General features: G+C 48.4%; 4 protein-coding genes across 4 annotated transcripts; all 4 read left to right on the top strand.

Moving 5' to 3' along the window:
• Positions 1-156: 156 nt before the first annotated feature.
• DEU56DRAFT_870390 (uncharacterized protein) lies at positions 157-3,385 on the top strand (the record flags this gene model as incomplete). The annotated part of the gene is made up of 9 exons (XM_041355628.1): positions 157-312; positions 403-586; positions 636-862; positions 915-1,132; positions 1,179-1,884; positions 1,935-2,148; positions 2,197-2,568; positions 2,629-3,027; positions 3,072-3,385. The coding sequence occupies 9 exons, from the start codon at positions 157-159 to the stop codon at positions 3,383-3,385; spliced, it is 2,790 nt and encodes a 929-aa protein (XP_041210624.1).
• A 2,811-nt stretch (positions 3,386-6,196) lies between these two features.
• DEU56DRAFT_754297 (uncharacterized protein) lies at positions 6,197-6,968 on the top strand (the record flags this gene model as incomplete). The annotated part of the gene is made up of 4 exons (XM_041349799.1): positions 6,197-6,233; positions 6,285-6,449; positions 6,566-6,616; positions 6,769-6,968. 4 exons carry the CDS (start codon positions 6,197-6,199, stop codon positions 6,966-6,968), a joined length of 453 nt encoding a protein of 150 aa, XP_041210623.1.
• Positions 6,969-12,210: 5,242 nt separating this feature from the next.
• On the top strand, positions 12,211-12,653 carry DEU56DRAFT_910583 (uncharacterized protein; the record flags this gene model as incomplete). The annotated part of the gene is made up of 2 exons (XM_041357191.1): positions 12,211-12,339; positions 12,387-12,653. The coding sequence occupies 2 exons, from the start codon at positions 12,211-12,213 to the stop codon at positions 12,651-12,653; spliced, it is 396 nt and encodes a 131-aa protein (XP_041210622.1).
• An 802-nt stretch (positions 12,654-13,455) lies between these two features.
• On the top strand, positions 13,456-14,953 carry DEU56DRAFT_235986 (uncharacterized protein). Its single transcript, XM_041345222.1, has 7 exons — positions 13,456-13,627; positions 13,680-13,844; positions 13,895-13,934; positions 13,997-14,026; positions 14,085-14,302; positions 14,352-14,548; positions 14,596-14,953. The coding sequence occupies exons 1-7, from the start codon at positions 13,591-13,593 to the stop codon at positions 14,890-14,892; spliced, it is 984 nt and encodes a 327-aa protein (XP_041210621.1). The 5' UTR covers positions 13,456-13,590; the 3' UTR covers positions 14,893-14,953.
• Positions 14,954-16,016: the final 1,063 nt, after the last annotated feature.

Genomic DNA, 16,016 nt, shown 5'->3' with positions numbered 1-16,016 from the left:
CTGACTTCGAGTCAGTGACAGTATTCTTGCAGGCTTTGTGCCCTCCCAGAAGCATCTACTATGAATGGAGGACCATATCCATTGAATGTCGCCTCGCCGTCTACTCCCGCAACTCCTGTCCGTCGTCACTCGCAGCAAATATTAGTTACACCATCCATGGTCAGGAAGCGGCGGAAACCGCGAGGAAGCGGGGCATTTCATCTTCCAGGTCCTCCTCCACTTCTAGTACTTCCGGGAAGGCAGCATTTTGCCCAACAACAGACCACTGCCAACACCAATCCTCAGCACGATGTTCTACCCCCTTCTGATCCGGTTGACCAGAACAGGTCTTCGTTTTATGACGATATCCACTTCTTCTCCGATCCTGATGCTCCTCGACCCCTGCGCTCCAACGGACGACAGAAAAAATTCAATCAGTGGCAACGCTGGTCAAACGAAGTGATTCCTTCCCTAATCGGTCCATACCTCAAATATCAACGTGAATCCTCCTCGCTCTGTCATCGGCCTGGACTTCAAAGTGGTGATGTCCAGTGTAGAGCTTCATGCCACAGGAGGACTTTAGAAGTGACTTGTGTTTTCTTCGATTGTACTGAACTCACTATATCGTTCTGCGGCTCGAATTGACCGTAATCCAGATCTAGAGGTCTTGAACATTGACTGCTGCCCCTGCGCACCCGCACCCCTTCAACTTCTTAGGTTGGGGCTATTTGCCTGTGCACCCATAGCTCCATCGCTTGCGGTCGACCTATGTGTACTAGAGCTTGTTAGGACTCTTTTTGTACGGGTCACCCCTAATACGACAGCCTGGTGTGAAGCGTTGGAAGTCTTTTTAACAGGTCGAGGTTACAAACTTTCTACGAAGGTCTGCTTACATGATTCTTTGTTGCATTATGCTAACTCTCCGGCATCTTCAGGACAATCTTCGCCGCCGCTTCAGCAACGCTTATCATTGGTACTCTGTCCTTGTGACGAATGCTGGAGACCACATATATGGCCTCATCTCACAACATCTTCCTTCGCGTTCTTCAGCAGACGAAGTCTTGCCTATACAACCAAGCGACTATCTACGTTCACGTTGTCCAGTCTGTTTTGGCATGCAGGACTGGCAAAAGGATCATAGTTCTCGTCTTAAGTAAGTCATTCCTACTGTGTTTTTCACCGTGCTGATGTTCTTGCAGACTAGATTGCCATGTATGCATAGATGCATGCTTCACACAGAAACGGTCAGCCAGTCCACGTGGGGCCAATGGCCTAGATCCACCAAACCCAACTCGTTCGGTCTTTATTTCAGACGAGGAGGTCGCACGGATGGAAGCTCACGTACTTGCCTGTCGAGGCTCCCTACCTGGTCGTGGAACGAAACGCAAGAAGCCCGAAGGCGACGAAGATGGGTATGAAGATGGTATGCGCATCCCTATATCGACGTTGGATGCCTGCAGAGAATCTTTTCTTGCTGCAGACGAAAAACGAGAGAAGGCTAGCACACATTTTTTTGCCGATACGGGAGTCATGGCCTTGCTTTGTCGTCATAATTGCGTGTTATGGTTGGTCAATATGACATCAGCAGGTGAAAAGCAATATTACGCCCTTGCGCTTATAAAAAAACTCTTCGAACATCTTCCGCCATCCATGACCGTCGGTATCTTGTATGATATTGCATGTCAGCTCGAGCGTAGCTGTCTCAAATATCGACTTCTCGAGGATGCTATTCTCTCTCGCATCACATTCTCTATATCTGTGTTTCACGCGTACGGTCATCAGTGGCCTTGTCAACTGCTTTATCACCCTCGCAAATGTGAAGGGTTCGGACTCTCTGATGGAGAGGGCTGCGAGCGCTTGTGGAGCGCTCTCAAGCTCTTGATTCCCCCCTTGCGTGTGTCTGGGGTAAGGTTCTTATTTCGTTGGGATACCTTTACTGACTAACATTATGACAGTACCACCAACGTCTTTTTGTCCTCAATGCGCAAGTTCGGCACCTTGACGGAAAAAATCTCGATACCTTTGGTGAGTGGCTGAGTCGTAGATGGACTCGTTGCCAGACAAAGAAGAGCGATGCGGAAGATGCGCTACGACAACTGTCCGTGGATGAGGCCAATATACGCCTGGAATGGAGGGCTCAGGTCGAGCACCAAACGAAACCATTGTCCAGTGCGTGTTTTACTTTATATTTTCGTATTTAACTAACATTTATAAAAGAGAGATCAAAAACCAACAATGACGAGCAAATATCGAAGATCTTGGCCCTCGAGCGAACACTCAGCAATCTGGACGAATCCCTCCGTGCGCTCGAGACGCAGCTTTGCGCTGGCAACGTTCCGAACATCTTGGACTTCAACACTCGACTTTCCGATGAACGAGCCCACCGGTCCAGGGTCGCCGATACCCTGCGACGATGGAAAGCGGCCCTCGGCATTGGACAACTTGCCGACCTTCAACAACTCCGACGTAGTATATTCCTTCAAGTTCGTCTCGATGCACACGCTGTCAAGACGCGTATTCGTGAACGTCTTCGTCAGCGCAAATTCGAGATCGAGAGGTTCGAACGGTCTTACCGTCAGACGGTAAATGGTATGTAGCTTGGTCTTTCGTGTCAACTTATCTGATTATATTTTATTATATTTTATTGAGAGCACAAGCTTCACGCACATGCCGAAGCTTCAATTCAACGGCGCAACCCTACAATACGCAAGCTCGTCACGACTTACAACAGCCTCTGTAGCAAACTCATTGACTTGATTCGACGAGGCGAAGCTCCTGCCGGCGCTATACCACCTCATTCCATCTCTCCGACCGGTATCTTTCAGCTCGACGTGGATGACGATATCTGGCAAGATGCTGGACTTGATTCCTATACTTTGGCTCCGCCTGGCTGGCTAGCGGATGAAAACACACGTGCAGCCATTAAGTTCCAACTTGAGGTGGACCGGTGCACTGAGGAAGGGGCTCGTATCATGCGAGAGTGTTGTGCTCTCCAGGAGTGGATGATGGCTGAGTGGGATGCCTTACAAGAGGCTCGCACTCATGCAGGTAAGTTTGTATAATATTCTGCTTTCATGACACTGACAGCTCAGACGAGAACGAAGATCTCTGCTTTCATTTTGACCTCCGTGCTCGCTTTTTGAGTGGTCTTGTTGTGCATTGGCAATCTCAAGTTCGTCCTATCCCTTGTGCTTGGCCATTGCCTGACTCATGGGGTCCCATCGAAAATGACCTTGCCGAGGCTGCTAATACATACTATCAACCAAGCCGTCTTGATGGGACAGCTGTTATGGATGATTCTGAGAACGACTGGGAGTCTGAAGATGAGAGGGAGAATGATGAATTGATAGATCAATTGGAGGAAGCTGCATTGGCTGAGACATACAGGGATCATGAATTGGACTAGCATGGTACGAGGGCATCTGGGAATTCGAATTTGCGGGTCTGTCCATCCGTCCGTCTGAGTCTGTCCAAGTCTGTCCGTGCACTCTTTGTTGAGCCACATTAATTACTCCTCCTTGATGAGCCAACGAACCATTTGGATATGGCTTCCATCGACGCACTCGCGCTTGCAATCAAGGACTTCGAGGGTGGCGTGGTGATCGTGTCACACGACTTCCGTTTGTCTCTCGTTCGACTCTAGTTTCTCCTTCACACTCGCCGCCATTATCTTCAATCTGCCTTGCTCCCGTTCAGCACCCCTCCGAAACCTTGCGTATCTAACGGCTACAACCAGCCTCCAATGTCCCGTCGGCATAGGCATCTGCATTTTTCATGATACACTGTTGATACTAACCAGAAGTTTTTTGTTTTGTTTTAGTGATCTTTTCACTCGAGTACCTCAAGTGAAATACGAGGAAGACCCGAATCTCAGGCTCGGGCCAAGAGGTGGAGACTTGAGCCGGTTGTACGAGGATTATGATAATGTCCTCTTTGAAACGGCCAGAAATTCGGATTCCCAGACTTTCTGCATAGTATATAGTCTTTTTGTAATTATATCTGAAATTCTCGAGTGATTACTACACAACAACACATTGGAGGTGCAAGTATATCATGGGCTATCCCATATTAAAATATATAGTTAGTGGGTCAGCCCGGGGGATAGATATGGCCCTCGGTGCACAGTATATAGGGTGGTCGGGCTGTCCCATATTAAAATATATAGTTAGTGGGTCAGCCCGGGGGATAGATATGGCCCTCGGTGCACAGTATATAGGGTGGTCGGGCTGTCCCATATTAAAATATATAGTTAGTGGGTCAGCCCGGGGGATAGATATGGCCCTCGGTGCACAGTATATAGGGTGGTCGGGCTGTCCCATGTTAAAATATATAGTTAGTGGGTCAGCCCAGGTGATAGATATGGCCCTCGGTGCACAGTATATAGGGTGGTCGGGCTATCCCATGTCATAATACATAGAGTGCTGAGCTGATCCAACAACTATTTAAATGTGGTGTGTTATCCCAGGGGGTATATAGGGCCATCCCAGATGGTGTATCGGGCTATCCCACATCACAATATATACAGTGCTGGGCTGCCCCATGGAATTAATCAGGTGACGTATATAGGGAAGACGGGCTATCCCACAGCACAATTTAGTGATGGGGGCTACCCCACTGAATTGTTGTGGCATCCCAGGTGATGTATATAGGGAGTTTCTGGTACCCTGTTATCTCACGCTTACTGATGCACTTCAACCAGAAATCCGAGGAGTACCTGAGCCCTGTCAGTGGCCGCAGCATCCTGCGCACAATAAATATTCTGGGCTCATATCAGGGAGCACAGTGTGGTCATCATTCAGCACACTTGAGGGCGCACTTGACGAGTTGTAGCGGCATCATCATCGCCCGTTATTCCAAAACACAAGCCAATGCCAGTACCACCACCATCAAAACACAAGATGTTCGTGTTTGCATCACTTGCTGTTTGGTGATCGTCACTGATAGGGTGCATCATGGTCATTGTTGCATTTTTCGCACACAATAAATATTCTGGGCTCGTATCAGGGAGCACAGTGTGGTCATCATTCAGCACACTTGAGGGCGCACTTGACGAGTTGTAGCGGCATCATCATCGCCCGTTATTCCAAAACACAAGCCAATGCCAGTACCACCACCATCAAAACACAAGATGTTCGTGTTTGCATCACTTGCTGTTTGGTGATCGTCACTGATAGGGTGCATCATGGTCATTGTTGCATTTTTCGCACACAATAAATATTCTGGGCTCGTATCAGGGAGCACAGTGTGGTCATCATTCAGCACACTTGAGGGCGCACTTGACGAGTTGTAGTGGCATCATCATCGCCCGTTATTCCAAAACACGAGCCAATGCCAGTACCACCACCATCAAAACACAAGATGTTTGCATTCACATCGCCGGCTGTTTGGTGATGGTGACTGATAGGGTGCATCATGGTCATTGTTGCGTTTTTCCTATTGCAACCTTCCAAAAGCATGAAATTATATTTTATACTGTATTATTTTTGCCTATGGGAAGTTGCCCAATGGTGAAATACAGATGAGTTTTGTAGAGATAGACCCCTGACACCCTGGCTGATACTGGGATAACCCTCAGAAATTGCTGCTTGGGATAGCCTACATGGGTCATGGGACAGACTAAATATATTGGCCCAGTTGGCCCAGCCCCCCTGGGGAAAGTATTGGGAGGGCCCGGGCTGACAACAATATTGCATGGGAATACCATCTAAAATCATACCCCTTAGGTGGGATTTTAAGATAGAATATATGTACCTAAGAGGTACTTTGGAAGGGGTGACTGAAGTGTCATGACACCATTGTCACCGGTCACCAGTCACCCACGTGCCAAATGGACTGCCTTCGGATTACTCCAGCCTCGTTCAACAAATTAACATATACATTGCCCCGGACAGATCAAGGGCCGATTCGAAAATGTCGTACAACCCCCACACCATCAAAGTCAATCTCAGCTGATTGATTGAACAAAGTGCTAAACCGGGGAACATTCATCAGTCTGGAGTTGATCGGCCTTTTTTTCAGATAAGATAATGGGGTAGCAGGACTTTGGGTGACATACTTTCAGGTGGTAGATGATCCGGAGCCATAGGAGCGTCCGATGATCGAAGTGATGCAGTGCATGCAAAGAAGCTCGCCGGTGATTTACAGCTTGCCAACGTTGCGCCCACTTGGTTGGCTGTTATATGTGCCGTTTACCCGACTCACTTTCTCAGAATAAATTATGTCGTCCTCAAGCCCCACCCTTCGTCAGACGGAAGGTGAGTCTGATCACTTGACTTGCTGCGTCGCTATGTTGAAATTCTTCTTAGTCGTAGATATTGTCATCACAATCGTAGCGACCATTGCCACATCCTTCCGCTTGTATGTTCGTGTGCGGCAAGGACGCCTGTGGATAGATGATGCGTGGGCGACCCTCGGCATGATATTCAACTTCACCCTATTAGTTACCATTTGTTTGTATCTGCAAGACTACAGTGAGCATCTCCAGTGTTCGTGTTGCATACATCTACTGAAGAAGCGCAGAAAAATACCCTCAGGGCACGAGGGTAGCGTTATACTACACGTGTGTTCCTGGAAACCCCGTGTGTAGGGAAACACTCAGAACGGAACGGACAAAGCGTGGACAGGTCGTGGATTGACGGTACGGTCAGAAGTAGATAAGATACAAAGCAGCAGCGCGACATGATTAAGAACCAATCAACCAAACCAAACGTTCGCAAACAAGCACGTCGTAAGCATCCAGCTTACACTCCTCCACCCTATGACATTGCAGCTTCTTGTTCTCCTAACCAGATGTCCAGGGCCTCCGTTTCTTCGATCTCTCTTCTCGGGAGCCACTCGTCCACCTCCGGTCCCTCTCCCTGCCATCTAACCAGGTACTGCGTACCCCTCCCTCTCCGTCTTTCATCGACGATCTTTTCGATGAAGCACTCCACGTTTCCTTCGGCTGTAACGACTGCGCCCGGACGAAGTTGTTCGCGGTTGGGGAATAGTGAAGCATCGTTCTGGTGGTATGCGCGCAGTTGTGAAACGTGGAAGGTGGGGTAGACGTTCATGGATTTAGGTAGATCTAATGTATAAGTGGAGGACTCCGAATGACAGTCAGTGATCGTGTACGGCCCATCAAATCTGGGCATAAACTTAGCTACGCGGCGTTTGCCCTTCTGTAGTTACTCCCGTCTCCTGTTCTTTGTTGCAAGAAGGACACGGTCACCCACTTGGAAGTTGGGCTCGGCCGCGCGGTGTTGGTTTGCCGCTGACACTTGGTTTGCTTTTGCGGCAAACAAGGAGTCCTGTGCCTCCAAAACGTCCGTTTCTAACCGTTTGATGAGAGCGTGCGCATCGAACTCTGTCTCCGTGGCGTCTGTGTTGTGAATGAGCGGGGGGATGAGCCTGGGCGAGCGACCAAGATGCAGTTGGAACGGCGAGAAGCCAGTGCTGGCGTTGCAAGTGTTCATGATGCTGAAACGAACTTGAGGTAGCGCCCGTACCCAGCCCTTTTGATTTCGCTCGACGTGAAAACGGATACACTGGTTGAGTGTTTTGTTGGTGCGCTCACTAGCGCCGTCTGATTGAGGGTGGAACGCTGTTGACATCTTTAACTTGATTCCCGTTAGTTGCGTTAGTGACTTCCAAAACGAGGACACGAAAAGTTTGTCACGGTCTGAAACAATCTCCAGCGGCAACCCATTCTCGCAATACCATTCGTTGAAGAATAGTTTCGTGAACTCTGGAGCTGTAACGTTCTCTCGACACGGCACTAAACGGACATCAGCGTTGAGACGGTCGGTAATTGTAGCTACCATATTAAAACCTTCATCTTCTGGCAAAGGACCCACGAAGTCAATGGCGACGCAGTCCCCACGTTTGTCTGGAATAGGTAAGGGGTGTAGTGGTCCAGGCGTGCGTGTCGTCCGCGATTTGTTGCGTTGACAAGCATCGCACGACGGAATATAAGCTTCGATAAGGTCTTTTCTCATTTGCGGCCAATAGAAGGAAGTGCGTAGGGTCTCGTACGACTTATCTCCACCGAAATGACCTAAGTTGTCGTGCGCAAGTCGAAATAAGTGTTCACGGAGGTTAGCAGTACGAGGTACGACGAGTCTGTCCTTAATGAAAAACAAACCGTCACGTTTCGTGAGGCTAGGGAGTGAAACGAGAACGCTGTCGAGTTTAGCGGTAAAAGGGTCATTGGGGTATTCGTTCTTGATTGTTGTTAACAAAGCCTCGTCGGACTGAATTGCGAGAACGGAGGCCACGTTTAACATTTCTTGATGTTCGTCGTTACCATTTTCTGCGACCGGTGTTGAATCTGGATCTGGAAATTCGGTGCGCGAAAGCGCATCGGCCGCTGCATTCTCAGTACCTTTCAAATAAATGATCTTGAAATCATATGCAGCAAGAAATTCTTGCCAACGTCCTTGCCTTCGCGAGAGGTCGCGCTGAGTCATGAAGTTCTCGAGGGTGCGGTGATCTGTTCTAACTTCGAAGGCAGTTCCGAGGAGTTCAACTCGCCACTTTTTCAGCGCGCGAATGACGGAGAGGAGCTCCTTCTCGTGAACGGGATAGCGGAGTTCTGCATCTTTGAGGGGCGAGGATTCGAAGGCCACGGGACGTGCTGATTCCCAAGTTGGGCCCCATGATAGCACGGCTCCCGTAGAAAGTTGGCGACATAACGAACGAGGCCGAGAAACGAACGAACATCGTTCGCACTCTTCGGAGCTGGCCAGTCGAGAATGCATGAGATCTTTGACGGGTCTGCTTCAATACCTCTGTCAGATATGACGTGTCCAAGGAAGTTGACTTCGGTCGCGAAAAGGCACGTCTTTTTGGATGAGCAAAATAGTGAGGCGGCGCGTAGTGCTTCGAGCACGGCGTTGACGTTCTCGATGTGTTCTTCGATTGTTTGTGACCATATAATGATGTCGTCCAGGTACACGTGGCAGATCTTGCCGATTAAAGGATGTAGTGCGGCGACCATGCGCCTTTGGTGTGTTGCTGGTGCGTTCCGTACACCCATCGGCATGACACACCATTCGTGGAGACCGAAGGGCGTGTGTACCGCTAGCAAATGTCTATCGTCGGGATGTACTTTTGTCTGGAAAAATGAATTAGTCATGTCCATCTTGCCAAAGATCTTGCCTTTAGCGCAATCTCTCAATATTTCATCTATACGTGGTAAGGGAAAATTGTCGGGGACCGTGTTAGCATTAAGTGTACGAAAATCGTTTACCCATCTGGGCAAAACTGCGGGATCCGCTTTGGGGATGATAAAGGATGGTGCGGAGTGTTGGGAAGACGAGGGCTGGATCCTTCCAGCGTCTAAATGCTGTTTCAATAATACATGCCAAGCATCCCGATACTTCCTCGGGCAGTTGTATCCTCGTAGCTGGATCACTTGGTTAGCATCGCGCAGTTTAACGCGATAGTAAACATCGTCTGGAAGATCGTCTATATGCGGTATGTCAGAAGGAAAACGGTCAGCGAAACGAGTCTTAGCGTCATCGTTGAGTTTTTCAAGCTTCTCCGCGAACGTCAATGTCTCGATCCGTTTCAGTAGCACAGCGCTGATGTTGACCGGCGTGATCGGTTCCAACTCGTTATCGACTTTAAGTCGTCGTGGGTGAAGAACAGTTTTCAATTCGCGAGCGAGTGATTTCCGATACGAGTTGACCTGGGAAATAGAAGGGGTAAAGGTAGGTAACAAAAGGGGGGGGGAAGGAACAGGTGGATTCAATAAGTCGTACAAGGCTTCTTTAGCTATACAGGTCCGAAGCTCGTGATCGATTACAATGCGATTATGTGCAAGAAAGGGTCCACCAAGAAGAAGAGAAGCGCACAATTGAGGTGCGATAATGGCCCTAACGGTCCGAGAAGTCCAGTCACCGTTTAAGGAAGACGGCTTGATTTTAACATAATGATGAAGGAAGAAGGGGGATGGGATCGATTCAGTGTTCATGGCGACAGTAGTCGAGATCGGTTCGTGTAATTTCCGACGGCGTAGACCGAGCTTGTTAACGAGAGCCTCGTCAATCAGAACTAAGGAAGAGCCGTCATCAATCAGCGCAGAAACAGAAACGGAAGATAAAGAAAGAGGGCCGTTAATTAAACATTGCCATCTAAGTTGAGGGGTGGTTAACGAGCAACGGGTGGGTGATTAATTGGGGATTGCGAAGGAATGATGGGTAAAGGAGGAGAAGGTGTCGAAGGTAGTACGTGGGGTTGAGACGTAATCTTGACATACTCTTCACCGGAATCCGTCCCATTGCCAAGGACTGCGGAAGGCATCATGACTGCAGCAATAGCCTCAACGGACGCGACGGTTGTGGTCCTTGAGGTCTTGTTCTTGCTGCTGAGCGCCATGTTCTCTGTAAGCGGCTTATAATTAGCGCCGTCAGGAAACCCGTTCTTGCAGTCTTTGGATCGACAGGAGACGTAGAACCGTCTGCATTTGAAGCAGCCTTCATGTTTGTTAAGAAGTTGTCGTTCTGAATCTGACAGCGGGGGAACACGAGTCGATGTCTTGGCGGAGGGTTCTGAGGCTTGGTTAGACTTGACGAAATTGGTGCGAGGTGCGAACGGCTGTTTGTTTCTGGATGAGAGTGCAGCGTCAATCGCTTCCTTTTGTCTAGCGACTGAGCGTAGACGTTTCTCGTCCAACCGTTTGACTTTTTCCATCCATTTCTTCAAGTCGGCCTCTTCATGTACTCCCTCATGTCTGCAGTCTGCGGACAGATCGTCGTTCATGTTAGCCTCAAGCTGGTTGCGCATGAGGGTTTTCGAGAAGTATGACGTTTCGCCAGTAAGTAGTGCGTTCGTACTTTGAAGCTCGGCAGCCCATTCTGGGAACGGTCTGGTGCCTTGCGTTGAGCTAAGCAACTTCTTGCGAACTTGAGCGGCCCAATCGGAGTCAAGCCAATTCGCGCGAAAGTCTTTCATATACTCTTCGAAGGTCATGGCGTCCAGCGTGGCGCGATTCGTGATGTACCAGTCTTGAAGACGTGGATCCAACATACCCCATGCTACTTTCTTCACCTGGACTTTATCAGTCACGTCTTTGTGGGTGAAGTAATTCTGGCAGGCCATATCCCACGCGCGGACCACTTCTGGAGTGAGCTCGCCCGCGGTGAGAGTAGGGGGTTTGGTACACGCCGATTGTTCAACACGGGCGATCTTCATGGCGTTATTTGAGTGGTTGTATGCGTGGTATTTGAAGGTCACTCTGACGTCTGACTCGTCGGATGACGATGATGACGACGAAGATTCGACGGCTGATTCACGCTGTGTTGGGGGCGGTGTTCTGTTGCTTAAGGTAGTGTTCTCCCCAGCCTTCGCTCTGGCGCGAGTTAGGGGGGCGACGTTCCTCGCTGGAGGTGCTCTTGTATAAGGCACGTTGTACGTTACCGCGGTGGTTACGGACTGCAGTAATAAGCTGTAGGAGGGCGGCGGGCACGATTCTATCAAGACTGTGTTGCGGCGGGCACGATTCTATCAAGACAGTGTTATGATACGACGGTGTTGATCTGTGACGGCGACGGTTCGTTCGGTGATGACTGTGTCGAACGCTTAAAAAAAAGTGGAAACCCCGTGTGTAGGGAAACACTCAGAACGGAACGGACAAAGCGTGGACAGGTCGTGGATTGACGGTACGGTCAGAAGTAGATAAGATACAAAGCAGCAGCGCGACATGATTAAGAACCAATCAACCAAACCAAACGTTCGCAAACAAGCACGTCGTAAGCATCCAGCTTACAGTTCCATTTTATTCGTATCATTTCTTATAATTGAGAGACATGCCAAATACCACTTCAGAGTTGCCCAATGCTTCTACGCAGTTGTATGGTAAGGCGCCAAGGCTATCGTGGCATGTCAAAGTGACGGACCTGACATGCGCACATAGGTCATCAAGGATATCTATATTGTTCACCATCGTGCGACTCACAGTCCCGGGAACCTTTATGAGAAGGGTTCTTATGTGTACTGCCATTATCTTCGGCATTGTATGGGCTTTACTTTTTTCACAATTGTGGTGGATTTGTGAATCTGAGCCCGGCTGGAAAACTCAATCACATCTGCAGTGCAACCTCGGCAGGAATGTTGCAATAACGCAGATGTTTAGTGAGGGTTTATCGTTTATAAAACACATTGGTCTTCTGACAAGTTTCAGCCGATGTCCTAGGGGACTCTGTTCTTATCTTGGCTCCATTTTGCCTCATTTACAAAGCCAGATTGTCAATGGCGCAAAAAGTCCGGATAATATCTGTCTTCTCTGCATCAGCAATCACCACAGTTGTCAGTCTCACCCACGCATATTACATCTTGTTTGATGGCGGGCTAAAGGTGATTATGGCTGCGATAGTTGAGGTGCGGTACCATTATTTAGCCCTCGAGCGCTCCTGATCGCGTTTTAGGCTTCTACGTCTCTAATTGTCGCGAACTCGAGTGTCATCGTCCCATTCATCTTCCGTTTAAAGACAGAAGATGATGCACCATCCTCTCTGGCACCCATCATAACGTTTGGATCACAGCCTAGGAAGCGCATGCATAACTCTCTTGCTACTACTCTTGTAGGCGCGGACACCACCATGATTGTACTGGAGGATCTCTCTGATCGTCCCCGATCTCTGAAGACAAGCGACGAGGATGAGATTACTTTAAACAACAGGGAGGGCAAGTAGACGAATGAATGGTGTTAGAGTGCAAAGAAGTTGAATCGTCTCATGTATTTGACTCTGTATGACCACAACATTTGTCTGAGCTTACGCTCCACGTGCTTACTAAGCATATATGTCTTGTTTCTTTACTTGTTGACGATGGCATCAATGTCAAAGTTGCAGTACGGAAATGGCACAGCACACAATCATGCCTTTTGTCACCCATGTTTGCCTCATCTTCACAATTAGCTTCTCCACATCCCTGCATGCAAATGTATCACGCCGGTGACCATCAGATCTGTTTCTCGGGTGTTCTAGGCACATGCAGTTGTCAGGTAGTATCGCCCTGAAATTTCCATCAGTCACTCGGGCTATGCGATGACACCGTACGCATTCCACGGTTTCTCGCAGTTCTTGCCATCGCTCGCAAGTCTGCTTGTTGGGAGTCGTGGTTTTCGGTCACGACTGTTTGTGATGGGTACACTTCCCAAATGCCTCCCACTTGAGGATTTCGGTTGCACTCCTTCATCTCGAGTTCTCGATTTCCAGCTCTCCCCGATTGAAATAAACGCTTGCTTGCATCTCGTTTGATCAGCCGTGTCGAGTGTTGACGTTGACGTGTCACACGGTTTATCATTGTCAAGAACAGCGATGCACCAATACTATGAAACATGCAGGCCTGCAGTCTCATGACATCATTGACACCGGTTGCCCACGTGCCCAATGGACTGCCTTCGGATGGCTCCAGCTGCCTCGTTCGATGCTGTTCTTAATGTCGTGCCACAACGGATGCCACGGGTACTAAGATGGCACGGTACTAGTACTAATCAAGTACTTGCCACAACGGACGGCACGGTACAACGGATGGCATGGTACTAATTAAGTACTTGCCAATGCAGCGCCTTCTTAATTGACAGTTATATATGCTGTTTGCCCGATTTAATTTTCCAGAAAATGCATCATGTCGTCCTCAGCCCCCACCCTTACTCAGGTTGAAGGTGAGTCTGATTACTTGACTTGCTGCGTCGCTGTGGTTGATATTCTTCTTAGCTGTGGATATTGTCTTCACTCTTGTGGCGATCATTGCCACATCCTTCCGCTTGTATGTTCGTGTGCGGCAAGGACGTCTGTGGATCGATGATGCATGGGCGACCCTTGGTATGATATTCAACTTCACCCTGTTAGTCGCCCTTTGTTTGTATCTGCAAGATTACAGTGAGCAACTCCAATATCTGTGCTGCATACATCTTACTGAAGGAGCGCAGAAAAATACCCTCAGGGCACGAGGGTAGCATTGTACTACATGTGCGCTCCCTTTTCTTCTTATGATTTCTTATAGCTGAGAGATATTCGAAATATCACTTCAGAGCTGCTCAATGCTTCTACGCAGTTGTATGGTAAGGCGCCAAGGCTATCGTGGCATGTCAAAGTGACGGACCTGACATGCGCACATAGGTCATCAAGGATATCTATATTGTTCACCATCGTGCGACTCACTGTCCCGGGAACCTTTATGAGAAGGGTTCTTATGTGCACTGCCATTATCTTCGGCATTGTATGGGCTCTACTTTTTTCACAACTGTGGTGGATTTGTGAATCTGAACCCGGCTGGAAAACTCAACCACATCCGCAGTGCAATCTCGGCAGGAATGTTGCCATAACACAGATGATTAGTGAGGGGTCATTGTGTGTGAAATATATTGACCTTCTGATGAGTTTCAGCCGACGTTCTAGGGGACTCTGTTCTTATCATGGCTCCATTTTGCCTCATCTACAAAGTCAGATTGTCAAGGGCGCAAAAAGTCCGGGTATCATCTGTCTTCTCTGCATCAGCAATCACCACAGCTGTTAGTCTCACCCATGCATACTACATCTTCTCTGGTGGAGGGCTAAAGGTGATTATGACTGCGATAGTTGAGGTGCGGTGTCAGTGTTTAGACATCGAGCGCTCCTGATCGTGCTTTAGGCTTCTGTATCTCTAATCGTCGCAAACTTGAGCGTCGTCGTCGCGTTCTTATGCCGTTTAAGCACAGAAGATGATGCACCGGCCTCTCCGCCGGCGGCACCCATCATAACTTTTGGATCACAGCCTGCTAGGAAGCGCGTTCGTGACCCTCTTGCTACGACTTTTACAGGTGCCGAGATCGCTACGATTGTACTGGAGGATCAATATGAGACTCGTCCCCGTTCGCTGAAGACAAGCGATGCGGACGAAATTACTTTAAACAACAGGGAGGTAAAGCAGACGAGCGAATTGTGTTAGAACGCAAACAACGTTGTCTATCATGTGGCTAGTTCGCTCTACGCACATAATTATAATACAGTTGAAATGCTCATAATGCATATGCTAACAATGCATAAGTCTCATAATGCATGGACTTTTTTGGATCCCGACGCTGTTCCCATGTAATTGACCGCATAATGCATATTGCATAATGCATAACCTTTGCATAGCCAATATGCATTATGAGGTACCAAATTGATAGGACGGGACAATAGGTACAACAATGTATTGCATAAATTTATTGTTCTGCTTCAGTGGTATTGTCTCGTTCGACTATGTATAGAAGCTAGCAAGTAATCACGACAGTACGATACCACACAACAATGTCCGTAAACCCAAAACGCAAACCCCGTGACAAGCCCGCTGTCTATAACTGACCTGCGAAGCGGCAGAAAATCACCAAGGACACTCCTCGAACTTCAGCTCATTCTCCCAAATGCACTTCTCGCCACAATCTTACACTCTCTGACTGGATAACAGTCTATTCATTTGTTGATTCTCATCCTACTGTATCACAGATTGAAATTGTTGAACACTTTAAATCTCTCAAGTCGGGTGCACTCAATTTCACGCAGTCAACCTTATCACGCAAGTTGCGGGAACGTCCAAAAATGGAAGCACGGATCAACGATAACCCTAATGCATTGTGATCGAAGCGGCCAAGGATTGTCACAAGGCCCGATGTCGAACGTGCCTTAATTCTGTGGGTTAGGCACATGGAGAGTAGACGTGAAACAGTGACTGGGCCTATGCTGCGAGAGAAACGGAAAAGGTTTGAAGATGAGTTTGATGTCCCGGAAAATGAAAGGCTGTCGGGGGAATGGCTCCAATCATTTTGTACTGCCTACAAGATTCGCGAGTACCGACGGCATGGAGAAGCTGGGTCTGTTGACATTGAAGCTGTTGATAAAGAACGAGAGTGTTGTCGTAAGATCTTGGCGAAGTTTGCTCCCAAATATCGGTGGAATTTTGACGAGACATCGTTCTTTCCTTAGTGAGTGTTCATTTAAATTAATCTATGTCACCTAATTTTTTTTTTCATTTTAGTGCACCTCCAGACCGTGGTCTTGCAACACGACAAATGAGTGGTAAGAAGAAAGAGA

Source organism: Suillus clintonianus, assembly GCF_016758775.1.
Source record: "Suillus clintonianus strain FC179 chromosome Unknown DEU56scaffold_20, whole genome shotgun sequence".
In the NCBI taxonomy this organism is placed as follows: Eukaryota; Fungi; Basidiomycota; class Agaricomycetes; order Boletales; family Suillaceae; genus Suillus; species Suillus clintonianus.
Note: the sequence above shows the minus strand (reverse complement) of the source record. Positions and strands in the feature narration are given on the sequence as shown.